Here is a 20324-nt window from a genome sequence, read left to right as displayed (position 1 = left end):
TCAAGCCTGCATTTATTTAATCAATAATACAGAAAAAGCAGTAGCCTAATATTGTGAAATGTTATTACATAATGTTCTTTTCAACATTTTATTAATCAAAGAATCTTGAACAGAGAATCACAGCAGGTTCTGCACGACTGTTTCCAACATTGACATCAGATCCTCCTCTGAGAATGATTAGTGAAGGATCATGTGACTCTGAAGACTGGAGTAATGATGATAAACTCAGCTTTGATCACAGGAATACTTTACATTTTAAAGTATATTAAAATAGAAACCCTTTATTTCAATAATATTTCGCAATATTGCTGTTTTTGTTCACATAAATGCAGGCCTGAGGAGCATAAGATACTCTTTCATAATGCTACATAATTATCAAAAATGGTAATATAATAAAGTGCTTTCAAGTCACCATTTCGCCAGCCTACACATCACATAATAGGTGCAGGTGACACTTGGGCTTCATTAACTTATATAGTTTCATTAAACAGTAAATGGTGTATCAATAAACACAAACACAAGTGAATTCTTCTCACTTCTTACATGAATCAAATCCCATTTATTGATATAACGGTTTATACAAGTCCAGTTGTTTCAAAGCAGCTTCACAGTGTTAACAGGAAGATAATGCAACAGAATTTGATTCGGTTGTATAGTCATTCTGGAGAAAACAGTAATGTTATCCAGCTAATTTCAATTTATCACAGTGTCAATGTGGGCAGATCGGTAATATAGTTGAAATTTTAGTGTCCCCAACTGAGCAAGTGGCAAGGAACCAAAACTCCTCCAGGGCCAGAATGGAAGAAGAAACCAGACCGGTTCTCCTCTGGCCGACGAACAGACAGTGAATGATTCTGGCAACCTTACAGGTCAGAAATCATATTAGATCAATAGATATTCATAAGATAATTCGAAAGATCGGAGCCGTCACGCTCTACAGTAGAAGTAGAAGTCACAGCTTCGTAACACATTTGATAGATTAACAGAAAGTTCTTACTCACTGCATTATAAGAATCAGGACAAATGTCTAATCATCATACAATTCAATACATTTGGATAGAATATTACATTTCATTTGGTTGAATATATTTGCTACTTTAGAGAGTACACAGGCAGGTTAGCAGGCAGAAAATATGTAAACTAAGGCACAAATGAAGGTTATTTAGTGATTGTCTTCTTTTCCATCTGTGATTATAAGTCACATAAACGCAATGGCATTCTGTGACTGTTCTTGTTTTGATTCATAGGGTAGACAAACAGTGCAGACAGAAGAAAACAATGCTGGTGAGATAGTGCCATCTGCTGGCACAGCAGGCGAAGGACAGATCTCCGGGACGTGCAGACGGCAGGCTAATATACTGCATTACTCTTCGGGTGCTGCTTTCAAAATAAGCAACTCTTGCATAAATAATGAACAACATCTCAATATGAGACACTGAATGAGGAAAAATACATAAGTGCAGGCACGAAGATTCAAGTATTTTGGAAATAGTAAAAATAAAAACTACCAAACAACAAAAACTGCATCCCTGATACGATTCAAATAGCAGGTCAACATGCACCAGTGTTTCTTCTTCTTCTTCTTCTTCTTTTTTATTTTTATTTTTTATAATTGCACATTATATTTCCTAGCTGCATTTCAAGTAATAAATGTTAAACTAATATAAAATCTAACTTTGTTGCCTTGTTTGATCAAGGACCAAAAGTCGGAAATTAAAAACAATAAAAAAGAGAATCAATAATTTTAAATAAATTACAAATAATACATTAATAGACGTGTCAAGTGAGTGTCAAAATATAGGAAAAACAATAACAGAGTAAACCGATAAAAGTAAACGCAGAAGGCAGCCAGACTTCTCTCAGATCTTCTCCGTCTCTTGGCTTTCTGACGGATCAGTCAGACTTTGAGATTGTTGACTATATTTAGGATGTCCTTTAGCTGTGCCTTTCTTATTCCACTCCTCATTGATCTCTGCTAATGTCCTCCCTTTGGTTTCAGGTAAAGTGAAACTGATGAAAAGACACGCAGCCACACAAACACCACAGAAGGGGATAAAGCAGAACTGTCCCAATCCATTAACTATGAATGGAAACGCCATTCCAACGAGGAAGAGGTTTAGCCACATCATGGAGCCGGCGGCCATGTAGGCTGCAGGCCGGGCCAGCTGGTCAAACAGCTCGGCAGGAAGGATGCCGGTGACTCCTGCGGGGCCGATACCAAAGCTGAAGATGTAGCAGAACACACAGACCATACTCAGATAAGGCATGCCGGCCACTCGGCCCTCCAGAGAAAGAGCAGCAGTGAAGACTAACGCCCAGCAGGCCATGCACAGATAGCCGCCTGCGAGGAGAAGCCTGCGGCCAACACGCTCGATGAGCAGATTACAGGCCAAAGCCGCACCGAACTCACACGCTCCTGTGCCGATGGTCACATACTGAATCTTATTCCCTGGAATACCGGCTTCCTGAAAGATATACGAGGCGTAGAAGTAAATGGAATCATTTCCACACAGCATCATGGCACTGCTGGCAGCCATTACAGTGCAGAGCGGCCTGCGGAGACTGCGGTCCTGGAGCAGATCCCACAGACTCTTGGCATGAGCTTCCCCAGCTTCAGCTCTCTCCTGGAGGATCTCTTCCATCTCATCCGGGCTAACGCTGCTCGCTCGGAGGCGCTTCAGGGCCTGGCCGCACGCCTCTCTGTCCCCTCGGTCAATCAGTAAATAACGCGGGCTCTCGGGAAACCAGGGCAAGGTGATCAGCTGCACTAGTCCTGGGACAGCATTGCTGGCCAATAGATAAGGCCAGAGAGACTCACTCCCCAAAACTTCAGTCAGACCTGTAATCTGGCCGATCAGGATCCCTAAAGCGGTGAAAACAGCCGAAGAAAAGGCAACAGCGCCTCTCAGGTCCTTAGGTGCGCTCTCTCCGAAGTACATGGGCTGGACATTCATACTAACACCAGCATTGATGCCCACAAGCAGACGGGCGAGGATGATCATCTCAAAGGAGCCGGCAGATCGACTGCTCAGAGCCAGCACTGCACTCAGAAAGAGGAAGCCGTTGTTCAGCAGCAGGGCACCCTTACGGCCACACTTTATAGCCATTGGGCCAGCCAGCAGAGAGCCCAAAAGTCCTCCGATGGAGTAAGTGGAAACAATAAAGGACCATATCAGTGTCAGCTGACTCGGCTCAAGAGCTGCACCCCATCTCTCCATACAGGTCTCATTAATGAACTTCTGCACATAAGATGTGGGTGCATTAATGATTGAAATATTGTAGCCATATTGAAAAGTGCCTCCAATGGCTGCAGAGCACACAGTTAATGCAAGAGTGAGTGTGCAACCTCCTCGCTTCGTAGTTCCATTCATTTTTAAATAAATAAATAAGTATTATTTATAAACCAAAAAAATAAATAAATAACTCACATGTTAATATCTGTGCCATTATTGAGCAATTTTAAAAATACCTAGCAGGAATACATGCACATACAGTCCCCGGTGTCTCATGTCATTGAACTGCGGACGGAGCACTTCCTCAAAAATGAGGTCAGGCTATCACTCTTTCAAAATAAGAGTCCTTTGTGTGCAATATAATTACAGTTCCAATGAACTCCGTAAAAAGACCCTCAGGTGAAAGACTCAACAAGCCTATATTAAACTGTAAACACTTTAAACCTGACCAGAGCCACCGCAGTTACTCAGTTAGAAGGGAAGAAAAGGGGGGCAAATGAAAAAGATAGAGGGAGATAAGAGAAAAAAAAGAAGGGAAATGACTTCAGAGATTCTTCTTTCCTAATGTTTGCTTAGTGATGTAAGTTTATATGTGCTGGATAATTGAGCATTTATCTTACACTGTTTCCTATTGCAGCTACTCACCAACACACGGGTTCCAATCCAGCCAAAGCCCTCGTTTGTAGAAGTTTTAATTTAATTAAATAATGCATTTTTTTGAATGCATACTGTTCCAGGGTTAATAAAACAGAAAATAAATGTATTTGTTCTCTTTTTGAAACTCTTTCTGGAATAATAAAATATACTATAGAGGGAATGCAATATATTATTGTGAACGGATGAAGAATTTTGTACATTTAGTCAATTGTACATTTGTCAGTTCTAGTTAAAGATGCAACCCAAACAATTCAAAAAAAAATGTACACTTTCCAAAAATAACTAAATACTATATTAAGCTAATACAGTATACTATAATTAGTAATTTATCTTTTTACATTAAATGTGTTATATTGTGTACTGATTTCTTGTTATGACAAGCAATCACTTGCCAATGTATTTTAATTTTTTAGCAATAACCTGACTCAGATCAGTTTTCCCATGGAAACGTCCACCAGAGGCGCTAAGTGGTATACATTTTTCTCCGTTCCAGATGCATGGTTATTAAAGGTTATAAACACGTCAGTATCAGTAAATGATGTTCAGTTTTCTCAGTGTATACTAAGTTTAATATCAATTCATTATTTTCAAGCTTTGAGGTGCCAAGGATACATGTTTAAGGAAACATCAGATGACCATTTTGTCAGAGTGGATGGGAATTACTGTATATAAATTCTTCTACTCCTCCTCCTGCAAGTACTGATACTGTTTTTTTGTCTTTTCTCCTCACACGTCTATAACATGCAGTTGTGTGAGCGTAGTTTGTTGATTTGATTGTTTTAAATAACATGAAATTGTGTAAGGTTTTATATCTTGTTTGTATATAGCCTTATATTTTTATAGTCCATAGATATAGACAGTACACTTCCATAGTAAAACATAAAATTGCTGCAAAATCATGGGCAATTATAGTAATTAATAGGGGTGTCAACAATAATCGATTCGGCGATGCATCGCGATGCGGGGCATGAACGATTCAGCATCGATGCGGCAAAGTGCCAGAATCGATTATAAAACGATAAAGTTGTGAAGTTTCAAATACTTCCGGTTCCGAGAGAATAACAACAACAACAAGGAAGATGGCTGAGGCGGAGGGAGATGACCGCGATAGACGGGTTATTAAAAACGCGCTAACGACCCGAGGTGTGTAGGATTGTACGTATATTTTTTTTTGCACAATAATCAATGAATCTATAATGACGAAAAACGCCGCAATTCACCTTTATTCCACAAGGTGGCAATGTCTGATACGCAATGATGAAGTGACGTTTCACTCATAGTTAACGTTACCTCTGACAGAAAACGAAACAATAATCTGCAAAACTTGAAAGGACTCAGTGATTTACCGCAGAGAGCAAGTACTAAACACAATCATATGTTAGTGTCACTGTCTCTTGATGATGGATGTGGTCAAGAAGCTGTCAGTGATCAAAATATTGATTTTGAAGACATTGAAAATTAGTTTTGAGAATATGCTGGAGATCGCGAATATGAGGCAGATGCTGGTAAACTGGTAAACGAGCTCTGACGAGGTCATATGATGATGGTATTAAACATCTGCTCAAACTGAATCCTTCCAAGCTCCAAAAGGTAACGAAATAGGTTTTATTTTATTCTTCTGTAGCTGCTACTCTAAAATCAGGAGTTTTATATATTATCACGACAGGTAGAGGTCTATCCATGTTAAATATAGATCTGGGTCGCTAACGACCTGAATATGTAAGAATGTTTGGTGAAACAGTCATGCATTTAAGGGCTAATTGCATTTTATTTAATTACATTTTATTTTATTTAATAACTTTTATGTCAAAGATCAGGAGACACATAGCAGCCAATACAATCTGTTGTTTAATATCTGCTTGTATTCCCTCATGACTGATGAAAAATTTGCTTTGTGTGCAGTAGAATTTTGATGCATCACAATGCATCGTAGAATCGAATCGAATCGAATCGAATCGAATCGTTACCTGGTGAATCGTAATCGAATCGAATCGTGAAGGAAGTGCCAATGCACACCCCTAGTAATTAACTAACCTGTCTAATAATAATAATAAATTAATCATAACAATCAAATCATTTTTTTACTTTTATATAGTACTTTTCAAGGCACTCAAAGCACTTTACATATAGAAGGGGGAATCTCCTCAACCACCACCAATGTGCAGCACCACCTGATGATGCGACGGCAGACATATTGCGCCAGAACGCTCACCACACACCAGCTGATTGGTGGAGAGGAGACCGAGTGATTAAGCCAATCAGGAAAGGGGGGTGATTAGGAGGCCATAATGGACAGGGGCCATTGGGCAAAATTGGACAGGAGGCCGGGGTTACACAGCTGCTCTTTTTCCAAAGGACATCCTGGGATTTTTAACGACCACAGAGAGTCGGGACCTCGGTTTAACGACTCATCCGAAGGACGGTGCTCTTTGTCAGTATAGTGTCCCCATCACTATACTGGGGTGTTAGGACCCACACAGACCACAGGGTGAGCCTCACTAACACCTCTACCAGCAGAAGCCTGGTGTTCCCAGTTGGTCTCCCATCCAGGTAATGGCCAGGCTCAGCCCTGCTTAGCTTCAGTGGGAAACCAGTCTTGGGCTACAGGTTGACATGGCTACTGGCCAACTAGTTGTGTTAGTTTAGTAGCAGTCTAGTTGTGCTCATATTGGTAGTTTGGCATGCGCACACACACACACACACGCACGCACGCACGCACGCACGCACACGCACAGGTCCTCCCCAAAAATTAGCATTTTGTGATAACGTTAATTATTTTCCATAATGTAATGATAAAAATGTAACTTTCATATATTTTAGATTAATATTTTAATACTGATGATTTTAGCATACAGCTCATGAAAACCCAAAATTCCTATCTCAAAAAATTAGCATATTTCATCCAACCAATAAAAGAAAAGTGTTTTTAATACAAAAAAAGTCAACCTTCAAATAATTATGTTCAGTTATGCACTCAATACTTGGTGGGGAATCCTTTTGCAGAAATGACTGCTTCACTGCGGCGTGGCATGGAGGCGATCCATTTTCAGCAGATGGAAGCATGAAGTGCTCCACAATCTCCTGATAGCGAGCTGCATTGACCCTGCCCTTGATAAAACACAGTGGACCAACACCAGCAGCTGACATGGCACCCCAGACCATCACTGACTGTGGGGACTTGACACTGGACTTCAGGCATTTTGGCATTTCCTTCTCCCCAGTCTTCCTCCAGACTCTGGCACCTTGATTTCCTAATGACATGCAAAATTTGCTTTCGTCCAAAAAAGTACTTTGTACCACTGAGCAACAGTCCAGTGCTGCTTCTCTGTAGCCCAAAAGTGGCTTGCCCTGGGGAATGCGGCACCTGTAGCCCATTTCCTGCACACACCTGTGCACGGTGGCTCTGGATGTTTCTACTCCAGACTCAGTCCACTGCTTCCGCAGGTCCCCCAAGGTCTGGAATTGGTCCTTCTCCACAATCTTCCTCAGGGTCCGCTCACCTCTTCTCGTTGTGCAGCTTTTTTTGCCACACTTTTTCCTTCCCACAGACTTCCCACTGAGGTGCCTTGATACAGCACTCTGGGAACAGCCTATTCGTTCAGAAATGTATTTCTGTGTCTTCCCCTCTCGCTTGAGGGTGTCAATGATGGCCTTCTGGACAGCAGTCAGGTCAGCAGTCTTACCCATGATCGCGGTTTTGAGTAATGAACCAGGCTGGGAGTTTTTAAAAGCCTCATGAATCTTTTGCAGGTGTTTAGAGTTAATTAGTTGATTCAGATGATTAGGTTAATAGCTCGTTTAGAGAACCTTTTCATGATATGCTAATTTTTTGAGACAGGAATTTTGGGTTTTCATGAGCTGTGTGCCAAAATCATCAGAATTAAAACAATTAAAGACCTGAAATATTTCAGTTGGAGTGCAATGAATCTATAATATATGAAATTTTAATTTTTATCATTACATTATGGAAAATAATGAACTTTATCACAATATGCAAATTTTTTGAGAAGGACCTGTACACGTGTGGGTACATACATACAAACAACATACACACGTATGTGTGTGTATGAACATACATACACGTGTTTGTGTGTTTACGTACGTAAATGTAAAAATGTTGTGTGAATGTGTCCGTGCTCAGGAAGGGCATTGTGTGTGTGTGTGTGTGTGTGTGTGTGTGTGTGTGTGTGTGTGTGTGTGTGTGTGTGTGATCCATACACTGTGAGAAGTATAGAGATATTAGTGTATAATACACATACAGTATTCGAGGTTATAAAGTACTAAGTGTATGTATCTGTTAAGGGTAATCTTGTTTTTCAATTTTCTTTAGCCCTTTGAGGTTAGTGGTGGAGTCTCTCCCAATACACACATCCATAAAGCACGCACGGAGAGGCATTCATAACAACAAAAGGCCGCGGTTTATTGATTACAATCTCCGGTTTACTTTCCAACAAAATACAACATTCAACTTTCAAAGAAAACTAAACATTCGTGTGAACAAACATGCGATTGAAGAAACTGTTGCTCTCCACACTCTAACCTTTCTACTCAACAATTCTAATTTACTATTTAGACCTGCACTTTCGCACCGTAGTGACGCACGAGTCAAGGAGGAGGAGCAAGTCAAATCATGCGAACAGGTTAGTCCAATTATTAAACATATATACAATATAAAATAAATTAATTAAATAAATCTTTTTTCCTCTGGTAGTGCACAGAATTCCAGATATGGCTCCTACATCCTCGCCCCTAAATGTTAATGCCCAAAGCAGAACAATTACTAAACAATATTTTTTAGAAAGTGAAGTATATCCGCGTTCTTATCAGTTGTTTTCCAATTTGAGCTTGATCCTCAGAAAGGCTTGGGAAAATGTAACGTTAGCTTGTGTGGACGCTACCGCACTACTTGATCAACAGAAGAGCTTAGCTACTGAAAAGCTATTTCATTGAGAAAACAGCGATGCTACCACCACGCTACTGAAAAATGTAGTTAAGCTAGTAGCGTCACTACTTGTAGCGACGCTACTGCCCAACACTGGCCGCTAGCACTAGACATAGTTCCTCCTCGACGCTTAAAGAAGATTAAAGCAAATAATCCAGTGCCGTGGTACAACGAGCACACACGGGCCCTTAAAACAGCAGCCAGAAAAATGGAGCGCAGAACTGGAGGTTTTTCGCAACTTGTGGAAAGAGAGCATGATGGCATACAGAAAGGCCATAAAAACTGCTAGATCTGCTTATTTCTCAACTCTTTTAGAAGAAAACAAACACAACCCTAGGTATTTATTCGATACAGTGGCTAAATTAACAAAAAATAAAGCTTCAGCTTCTGACGTTTGTAAACAGCACAGCAGTAATGACTTTATGAACTTCTTTACTAGTAAGATTGATAATATTAGGAATAAAATTATAACCATGCAGCCGTCTACTACAGTATCACTTCAGACAGAGCGCTGTAGAGTCACTGAGGAAAAATTACACTCATTCACTGCTATAGGAGAACACACACACACACACACACACACACACACACACACACACACACACACACACACACACACACACACACACAAACACACACACACACACACACACACACTCATTCACTACTATAGGAGGAGAAGAATTGGCTAAACTTGTTAAATCATCAAAATCAACATGTATTCTTGACCCTATACCGACTAGGCTATAAAAAGAGATACTTCCAGAGGTCAGAGATCCTCTGCTTAATAATCATTAATTCATCCTTGACATTAGGGTACGTACCAAAAACTTTTAAGTTGGCTATTATTAAAGGTGCCATAGAATGAAAAATAAGAGTTCAGGACATGGACATCACATACAGTGAGTCTCAAACTAGTGTACTTCACTTTCTAGTGTACACTACCTAGTGTACTTCCCTATCTAGTGTACACTATCTAGTGTACTTCACTTTCTAGAACTAGAACTATACTAGAAAATTATGTATACTAGGTAGTAGTGAAGAAGTATGTAAGTGCACTTCATAGTGTACACTAGGTAATGAAGTATTTTTCGATGCAAGTGCGTGCTGAAACCTTTTACGCGGCACTCCGGTTGGGAAACACTGCATTAATCTGATGCACCACTATCCACAACATGTTTTACATTGACACATAGCATGCCTAATATGACTTTAAATTAAGATGGTTATTATTGGCACACTGTTGAGCTACCAAACAAAGAAGAAAATATTAAAATATTGGCGATGACACGAAAATATCTCCATAGACATCTGATCCCGGCTTAAGTCGCAATGACCTGATTGCTGGTCGTGCCGATTGATATTAATGTCTTTCTCTTCCTAATGGTAAAAAAAGAAGTTCCTGAAACGAATAACATACGAATCAGCTGGTCTTGTTGTGATGAAAACCCCCTAAGATGATTTTTGTGTATAAGTATATAAAGTGTAGTGTCAATAAACTCACTAATTTCAGTATTTATAATGTTATGAATTAAAAATTGAGTATTGTATCTCAAATCCCTTGGTATAATTTATCATTTACAGCAATAAACACAATTTACCTATTTTCGTCATTTTTATGGCTATGGCACTTTGACAATCATTATCTCATAATTAAATTTTGCGACTTTAGCCATGGTTTCACAGATGGGGTCACATATGTTTATTATTATTGTTATTCAATCATTAAATACCACCAGAAAAAACACATTTTATTCATATAAATAGATTAGTCTATGTCGAAATAGATTTTTTCTTCACCATTATTTCTAAGCCTTAATTGTTGTAAAATACAGTGTTCCACAGATCACATCAGGTAATCTGTAATGTATCTGCGTGTTTTACACTCTTTTACCTCCAGGTTCTCTCTCGTCCGTGACTGGTGTCGCTCGTCCTTAAATGCCTCCGAGCTCCCTCATGAGAGGACTCGAGACCGGTGTGGCTCGCAGGTGGCGCTCTTTTGCAATCACGTCCCCGGTCTCACTCGCTCCTCCCATGTCTCTCGCTCGTTCACCTCGCCACATACCCCCATCGCCTCTCGCAGGCCGGTACACCGGAGACTGTGCTTACCCCCCTGGGGGGGCCCAATCAGTATGGACAGACGAGATGAGAGCAGCGGGAGACGGAGACCGACAGGACGATCTAAACCTAAACTTAAATGTTCAGTGTGGCACACTGAAGCTCAACACACAGTTGTCTTCATTTAAAAATAGCGAGACTAAATGATATTAAAAGTGTTGATGCCGCTCTCTCTCGCATTGTGGTCTTTGATCTCGACATGAGCTGAAAACGAAAGTTAAAGAACGACACATTCATTGCGCTTTACCGTGAAATGAGAGTTCCGAGTTTAAAATAAACACATTAATTATTTAACTCTCATCCACCTGCAATTTTTGGGATGTTTACCCACCTGAACAGTGGATATAACCTCAATCTGCTCATACTCCGAGTCCTTACACAAAACATTTCTTTCTGCAACATCCGTGTGTAGTTAAATGGACTAAACGAAGCGTCGAGGCAGATGATTTTGCATTAAGGATTTTTTTAATTCGAGTAACTCGATAAATCGTTTCAGCCCTAGTTGGCATTGATCTGCGCATGATCGGCACCAAATGCCAGGAAATCGTAGCCCGACAAGCCAGACCCACATTAAGATGTTTGGTCTGGAAACTCACCATTGGCAGCTCAATCCGAGGGGCGGGATAAACGGCTGTCTGTCAAACTCCCTCTGCACGCGATAGGATAGCGCTACCACCAACCAGAGCAACGAAGGTGAAGGAGAGCTAGCTGATAGATTTAACTTTCACCGTATCTGGTCGGCTAAACTCCGAACACATCTTCCCTTCTTCAGAATGACTTCAGTGCCGTTCTTTGTTCTTTTCTCAGATAAAAGCTTAACTCAAGTCTTCCAGAGTCGCGGTCAGAGCTGATTCGACAGACCGCCGTTCGCCAGTTTCTGTGTTTACTAGAAGCATGCAAACGCAACCCGGCCGTTGTCATTATGGCCCCGCCCGCCGACTCTATACACGATGTGATTGGCCCGGCAAGTGTTAGGCGAATACAGCTCAGAAGGGTATTGTGAGTTGCTAGACGACACTCACAGGCAGATTAAATTTGCTGCCGCTAGGGTGCGTCTAGATTTCTAGGCTAAGGAAATCATGCATCTTGGGGAAATGACCAAAGTGGTCCCATTACAGATCTTTCACAAGGAGGGGTTGCATTTCAAAAACAACTACAGAAACATGCTACAATTAAGCCTCTTTTATATGCCACATCATTTTTCTGATATATTAAAGATTTGGTTGGTGTATGAACTGCTGTGATAACATTAGGGAGTTTTGTGCACAGTGTTTTGAGAAAATTATGCTTTTGATTTGAAATTTGTATGAAATGAAGGATAATTTGCTATCTGTTTAGGACAATTACAAAGTGTGCAGATCACTGTGTTAAATGTTCACCGCTATGGGGCGATGATGATTGAGCTTCTGCAAATGCTTCGACAAAATATGGCACATTTGCTTCAACTCTTTCAGTGTTTCACGAAGCCCATTACTAATAAAAACAGCCCTTACAAACAGAAAGAGCTAGATCCTGCTGAAAGACCAGAACATCTGCTGGAATAAACTTTTATATCTTTGCTGTGGTGCATCATGAGAGGTGGGAGACACCAAGTGTGGTAGATGAAGGGGGTTGTTTTTTTATTTTATATCTAAACCGTTTTTAAATGAGGAAATGTGTATAAATGGCTGTTAAATAACTGTAGGATTAGGGCATGAACAAAAACCTTACTATACTGAGATTTGGTTGTTTGCATGTCTGTCAGTGGTTGTGCCCATGAGTATAAATGCCCACACACTGAACTTGCACAGAATGGACTTTAAGTTTCTGAAGTGTGGAATTAGTGAGTGATAAATCTGTCCATTTCTCAGTTTCACTGACAAGGCTTAAGCCTAGTCTCAGACTAAAATGCATGTTTGTGCTGTTTTAACATATTTTAAAATGTCAGTTCCATTGTTTTGTTTCAGGATTCACACCAGTAATGTATTTTCTAAGTATTTTCTATCTACTGTACACTCCCTAGTGTGCTTCCCCTAGTGTACACTGTAGTGTGAAGTACTCTAGATGGTGAAGTATACTAGGTAGTGCACACTAGTTGAAGTCCACTAGGTAGTGCACACTAAGTAGTGCACACTAGGTGAAGTCCACTAGGTAGTGCACACTAGGTGAAGTCCACTAGGTAGTGCACACTAGTTGAAGTCCACTAGGTAGTGCACACTAGATGAAGTACACTAGGTAGTGCACACTTGGTAGTGCACACTAGGTAGTGCACACTAGGTAGTGCACACTAGTTGAAGTCCACTAGGTAGTGCACACTAGATGAAGTACACTAGGTAGTGCACACTAAGTAGTGCACACTTGGTAGTGCACACTAGGTAGTGCACACTAGGTAGTACACACTAGGTGAAGTACACTAGGTAGTGCACACTAGCTAGTGCACACTAGATGAAGTACACTAGGTAGTGTACACCAGGTGAAGTACACAAGGTAGTACACACTAGGTGAAGTAAACTAGGTAGTGTATACTTGATAGTGCACTAGGTAGTGCGCACTAGGTGAAGTCCACTAGGTAGTGTGCACTAGGTGAAGTACACTAGGTAGTGTATACTTGATAGTGCACTAGGTAGTGCGCACTAGGTGAAGTCCACTAGGTAGTGCACACTAAGTAGTGCACACTAGGTAGTGCACACTAGGTAGTGCACACTAGGTGGTGCACACTAGGTAGTGTACACTAAGTAGTGCGCACTAGGTGAAGTACACTAGGTAGTGCACACTAGATGAAGTACACTAGGTAGTGTACACCAGGTGAAGTACACAAGGTAGTACACACTAGGTGAAGTAAACTAGGTGAAGTACACTAGGTAGTGTACACTTGGTAGTGCACTAGGTGAAGTACACTAGGTAGTGTACACTTGGTAGTGCACTACGTAGTGCACACTAGGTGAAGTACACAAGGTAGTGTGCACTAGGTGAAGTACACTAGGTAGTGTATACTTGATAGTGCACTAGGTAGTGCGCACTAGGTGAAGTCCACTAGGTAGTGCACACTAAGTAGTGCACACTAGGTAGTGCACACTAGGTGGTGCACACTAGGTGGTGCACACTAGGTAGTGTACACTAAGTAGTGCGCACTAGGTGAAGTACACTAGGTAGTGCACACTAGATGATGTACACTAGGTAGTGTACACCAGGTGAAGTACACAAGGTAGTACACACTAGGTGAAGTAAACTAGGTGAAGTACACTAGGTAGTGTACACTAGGTAGTGCACACTAGATGAAGTACACTAGGTAGTGTACACCAGGTGAAGCACACAAGGTAGTACACACTAGGTGAAGTAAACTAGGTGAAGTACACTAGGTAGTGTATACTTGGTAGTGCACTAGGTGAAGTACACTAGGTAGTGTATACTTGGTAGTGCACTAGGTAGTGCGCACTAGGTGAAGTACACAAGGTAGTGCACACTAGGTGAAGTAAACCCATTTTCGTATTGACCCATTGGCCTTCATCAGGGTGTTGGTAACAAACAAGCTGTGTCCCAATTCAAGGGCTGTGTCCTCTGAAGGCTGTGTCCTTCGAAGTGCGCGGCCGACGCGGCCTTCAAAGGACGCACCGAGAATTGTTTACAGTGGAAGGTATAGCAGATTGCGTCACCGCGGCGCGACGAAGGCTGTCCCAATTCAAAGGTCCTTCGAAGGCTCCTTCAAAATAACGCCTGCAAATGCGTCCTTCTTTTCCCGTGAAACGAAGGATACTCGGATGGATGCTTCGCAGCCTTGCCAACCCCAGAATTCATTGCGCAACGCGACGTCAGATTTTTTTTTTTTTAAGAAAGCCAGATTACACATAAATGTTACGTAAGCATTGGGATTCAATTTACTCCAGTAGCCTTATCTAATGATAAATAAATAAAAAATGCAAGACATATTCAAATGTCAACTAATATGTAACCAACATGCGAGTTTATATAGTTTATACTCTTTATTATGTAGATAAATGGACGGAAGTGAACATCTTTAAGTTGTTTTGTTGTTAGGCAGTTCAGTTTGTAACTGCTACTCTTCAACGGCAGCTGTCACAGTTGCTAAACATTACAAATGCTGCAACAAAATATATTTACTCTGTATTTGAGTTTAAACTTCATCTCAGAGGCTTCATCTCATTGTATGAAAAAGTGACTTTTTATACATGGATATTAGATTTTGACATTGTTTAAAACATATGAACATAATAGAATTCAAAAATAAAATACCATTGGTCCTGGAGGGCCGCTGTCCTGCAGAGTTCAGCTCATAGAACAGTTATGCATGTTAAAAATATGTTATGGTTTGATTTTGAGGATGTAAGTTCATTTAATTTATTCATCACTCTTTCTGAAAACATCTTAGCGGCATGGCAGCAGTCGACTGAGTCAGCACTGCAAACCTGTTGGACAGGTGGAAATATGCGCTGATCCCAGATGATGTCCCGCTGACAGAGGCTATACCAGGGTCTCTGTTGTGCAGCCCATCCAGGGTCTCCACCCAGCTCATTAAAAGTCTTCATAAAACCCTTTCTTCCATTATTTTTTATGTACAGTTCATTTAACATTTTATTTAGTTTTTCCCATCTTAAACGTAACTTATCTTGTAAATACAAGTACTGTAAATATTTTTTTAGAACAATTTATTGTTTCATTTACAAATTAATTGACATGACAAAAATAAATGTAGCCAACAGAATAATTGATTTCATTTACAAAACTTGTATGACAAATATTTAAACAATTTATTGGTTTCATTAAAAAAAATAATTTGCATTACAAAAATAAACAATGCAGAGAAATAACTTTTTATTTACAAATAAAAGCTGAAGTCGCTCTGAAATGGGCCTAGCGACGCCCATGGTCCTCAGGGGTGAAGGCCATGAGGACAGGAGGGTTAGAATGCCTGTCCCAACACCTCATCCATGAGGACAAACCATGGCCAAGTTTTCCACTCCCTCACCTGTCCCAGGACACTTGCAATCCTAATGCAGAGAAAATAAACATTCCTGTTAAAAACAACAAACACAACAGCAATACATGTCAGCAAAGATGTGTCTATTAACTTGCATACATGTATTTTTTTTAGTTGTCCCAATTTTTTTTTTGTATACCTGCAAGGCAGGGGTGGAATTTTAAATATATGATGCAGCTATACATTTTGTATGTATTATACATGTATACAAAATACTCCAGAAATCATATTTCTAGATACTCAAATTAGGTTAAAACATTTGTAGACACAGCTTTTATGAGACTATTGTTATCAACTGGATAAGGAGGGGTATAAGTAAGGGATAATGTACACCCAGCCTGTTGTTATCGCAGAATAAACCTTGACAGAGTGATCAGTGTCAATCCACACTGGCCGGGTTTTTCGGCCGGGTAAATAAATACTAATTTGCTGCCCTTATTTTAATAAAGCTGTCTTCTATAACTGCTCCATAAAACAAAACAAACCTAAGGATAAAGCCACAGTGGTAACGCAGGCTTCAAGTTCACGTTAAGAAATAAAGACCCCAGGTTTTTAACACGTTTCGTTGGTTATTTGAGTAAATTAAAGCACAATACTTAAATTTATATTTGTATTCCTCTGCCGTGGGATGGGCTAGGCTGCGAAGAATCCGTTCTATCCTTCGCGTTCCGGGGAGAAAGGGTTGCCAGGTCTCTGCAACAAAACTAACCCAAAACTCCCAATGCAATTTTCTCCATTGAGCAGCTAAATTCTCCCCTGAATTTGTGCGTTTGGGAATGGTGGAGCGCCAAAATCGTACTTACAGGGTTGAAAATCAACCCGTGGAAATATTTATTTACCCGCAACAACAACATAAAAGTAGCCCAATTCGGCGTGAATACCGCGGACTTGGCAACACTGACGGCAGGCCGCATTAGAAGGCTCCTTCGAATTGGGACAGCCTCGTCGCTCTGCGGTGGCGCAATCGGCCTTCAAATGCGGCCTTAGGAGGATGCAGCCCCTAAATTGGGACACAGCCACAGACAGGATTAAGCACTACTTATAGTTGCATTGGTTTCAGGTGTGACACTCTGGCATTTGCAACACAACTTTTGGCCACTAGTGGCAATAGTTCAGTAAATGGCTAATGCCAAAAGTTAAACCATACAAATACAAGGTAAAATAAGAGATCTCCAAGTGGAAAAAATAGGAGTGACACCAATACAAACATCTTGTGTACTCCATACAATTATGTCCCTAAAGTCAATAAATGTGAATAGGCTAGTTACCCATCTTACTTCTGAATTTATTGTCAAGATAGTTCTAAAACAACAGAAGAAAAATGTTATGGGCATAGTAACATTAAACCCTTCCAAGAGCACCAGAGGGTTCAAGGGATTCCAGCAGCGCTCCAGTTCTTTTTTGTCTAGGTCCATATGTTGTGCTTTGAATATCACGGTTATCGTCAATGCCGTTATATCGCCACACCCTAAATTACATTTACATTTATGCATTTAGCAGACGCTTTTATCCAAAGCGACTTAGGAAGGAGAACAGGAAGCGATCCGTCAAGAAGAGGCAACGAAACACAAAAAGTGGCCAAAATACAGAGATTTGTATACCACTCAGAGTAGCAAAAACCCGAAAAGGGAAGAAGAAAGGAGAGATAGAGAAGGAAAGCTTTTTTTTTGTTGTTGTTTTTTTTTTTAAATGTAAGATTAAGTACTCATGGAAGAGATGAGTTTTTACCCGTCTTTTGAATGAAGCGAGTGATTCTGTCGTGCGTATGGAGGACGGAAGATCGTTCCACCAACCAGGAACAATGAAAGAAAAAGTTCTAGAGAGGGATTTCATGCCTCTCTGTAATGGTACCACAAGCCTTCGCTCATTAGCTGAGCGAAGGCTTCTGGTGGGTGTGTAGACTCGTAGGAGTGAGTCGAAGGCTTCTGGTGGGGGTGTAGACTCGTAGGAGTGAGTCGAAGTATGCGGGTGCTGCGCTTGTGGAAGATCCATGAGCAAGAGTCAGGGCTTTGAATTTGATCCGGGCAGCGAGTGGTAGCCAATGCAGAGAGATGAATAGAGGTGTGACATGAGCCATTTTGGGCTCATTGAAGACAAGACATGCCGCAGCGTTCTGGATCATTTGCAGCGGTTTAATTGCACAAGATGGAAGTCCAGCCAGAAGCGCATTGCAATAGTCAAGTCTAGAAATGACCAGGGCTTGGACAAGAAGCTGTGTTGCATGCTCCGTAAGGAACGGTCTGATTTTCCTGATATTGTGCAATGCAAACCTGCATGACCGAGCTGTCTTTGAGATGTGGTCTTTGAAGGACAGCTGGTCATCAAAGATTACTCCAAGATTTCTGACCGACCCTGAAGGAGTAATCAAAGATGAACCTAGCTGGATGGTAAAATCGTGTTGTATGGTTGGATTAGCAGGGAAAACAAGCAGCTCAGTCTTTGCTAGATTGAGCTGCAGGTGATGTTTTTTCATCCATGCCGAGATGTCCGCCAGACAGCTTGAGATTCGTGCAGCTACTGTGGGATCATCTGGTTGAAATGAGCCAATACAATCTGTTGTTTAATATCTGCTTGTATTCCCTCATGACTGATGAAAAATTTGCTTTGTGTGCAGTAGAATTTTGATGCATCACAATGCATCGTAGAATCGAATCGTTACCTGGTGAATCGTAATCGAATCGAATCGTGAAGGAAGTGCCAATGCACACCCCTAGGGTTGAGTATTTCCAATTGTTTGTGATAAGAAAACCTGTGCCTCCACCTCTGCCAGTGTGGCGAGGGGTGTGTGAGAAAGAGAAATTGTTAGAGAGAGCAGCAGGGGTTGCTGAGTCTTCTGGACGGATCCAGGTGTCAAGGTCAAGATATTCAGATTGGAATGAGTGGCAAAGGCTGGAATGAAGTCAGCTTTGTTTACAGCTTGTTACGCCCCGTCTAGGGGAAAAGGGTGCAACATGAAAACTCTGAAACCGGTGTAATGAAATAAAGATGAATTTATTGATTTGAATTGGGACCGAAGATTCAAGAGCTGACTGGGCCAAAATAACAAACAAAACTTCCTTGTTTTAAACCTCTTTCTTAAACCCTAAACCAAAAAGAAAGAAAAAGAAAATACAGTATATAAACCTAACTCCCTAACCAAAACATAGATCAAAATAGTTTACAATAAACAAAAATGGCGTCAGACTCCCTACTTTCCCAAACTCATTATTTACAATATTTGTACAACGGGGCAAACAAACTGAAAAGGGCAGTCCAAATCAGTGTCGAAAACAAGCAAAGGGTCAGATATACCAATACGTTCCACTGATACAAACAGTGTCAGTTTTAAACAAACAAACAATACTCACAGTGTCTAATATTCCTAGCACAGTCAAACTTTTATAACACACAAACAAACTCTGCATACACAGGTCAAACTCTCTCTCAAAACACAAGATCTCTCAATCAATCAATCTCCCTACAGGAAGTGATGACAATCTTTTTAAAAGACTGTGGACCAATCAGGACATGACAGCAATCAGCCTGCAGGAACCAATCAGATGAACTTCCTGGTCAGACAGAGAGACTCACAAAACAGAGAGGTCACAAAATAAAAAACATAGGGTTGTAACACCCCCACACATAAGAGTAAACATGGTTACAAGTTTACAAATGACATCTGGACAAAGAGTCTGCAATAACATTGTCAACACCTTTCTTGTACTTAATTTGCAAATTAAAGCCCTGACAAATGAGTGCCCAGCGCATAAGTGTCTGGTTTTTGTTACACATACGCTGCAGAAAGATAAGTGGATTATGATCAGTGAATACATCAACAGGTTGAGAACTGGAGCCAACATAAACTTCAAAATGTTGTAGAGCTAACAAAAGAGCTAGTGCTTATTTTTCTATGGTACTATAATTGAGTTGATGGCGATTGAATTTCTTAGAATAGAAACATACAGGATGGTCAATTCCTTGGACATCTTCCTGTAGTAGGACAGCTCCGGCACCCGTACCACTGGCATCCACTTCAAGTTTAAAAGGTCTAGAGAAGTCTGGAGCAGTTAAAACAGGAGCATTGCACAACAAATTTTTCAAAGATTCAAAGGCAAGTTCAAATGACAATTCCATAGACCCAGAGAAAAGGAGGGAGGAATATTAGTATAGGAAGGAATAGGACGCAGATTAGCAGTTTTGCTGCTGTCTGCGTCTCATAGTGGAGTGTAGGTTAGAAATAGTGGGTATGTATTGAAAGCACATTGTGAGAGTAGAGAGAAGGAAAAAGAGGATAGAGGAATAAATACTTAAGTGCGTTCTCGGTGTTCGTTCTACAGTGGAGTCGATCGTAGGTAGAGTCGAAAAAGATGTCTTTACACTCGTCGGTCTTCACACGAGGCGGCTGAACACAAGGGCTGAA

General features: G+C 40.8%; 1 protein-coding gene across 1 annotated transcript; it reads right to left on the bottom strand.

Annotated features, from left to right (window-relative positions):
- Positions 1 to 539: 539 nt before the first annotated feature.
- Positions 540 to 3509, bottom strand: LOC137055675 (solute carrier family 2, facilitated glucose transporter member 11). The gene has a single exon (XM_067429544.1). The coding sequence runs from the start codon at positions 3369 to 3371 to the stop codon at positions 1860 to 1862; it is 1512 nt and encodes a 503-aa protein (XP_067285645.1). The 5' UTR covers positions 3372 to 3509; the 3' UTR covers positions 540 to 1859.
- Between the last annotated feature and the right edge of the window lie 16815 nt (positions 3510 to 20324).

The sequence above is a fragment of the Pseudorasbora parva genome, chromosome 21 (assembly GCF_024679245.1).
Source record: "Pseudorasbora parva isolate DD20220531a chromosome 21, ASM2467924v1, whole genome shotgun sequence".
In the NCBI taxonomy this organism is placed as follows: domain Eukaryota; kingdom Metazoa; phylum Chordata; class Actinopteri; order Cypriniformes; family Gobionidae; genus Pseudorasbora; species Pseudorasbora parva.
The sequence above is the reverse complement of the archived record's forward strand: the minus strand, read 5'-3'. Positions and strand labels throughout refer to the sequence as shown.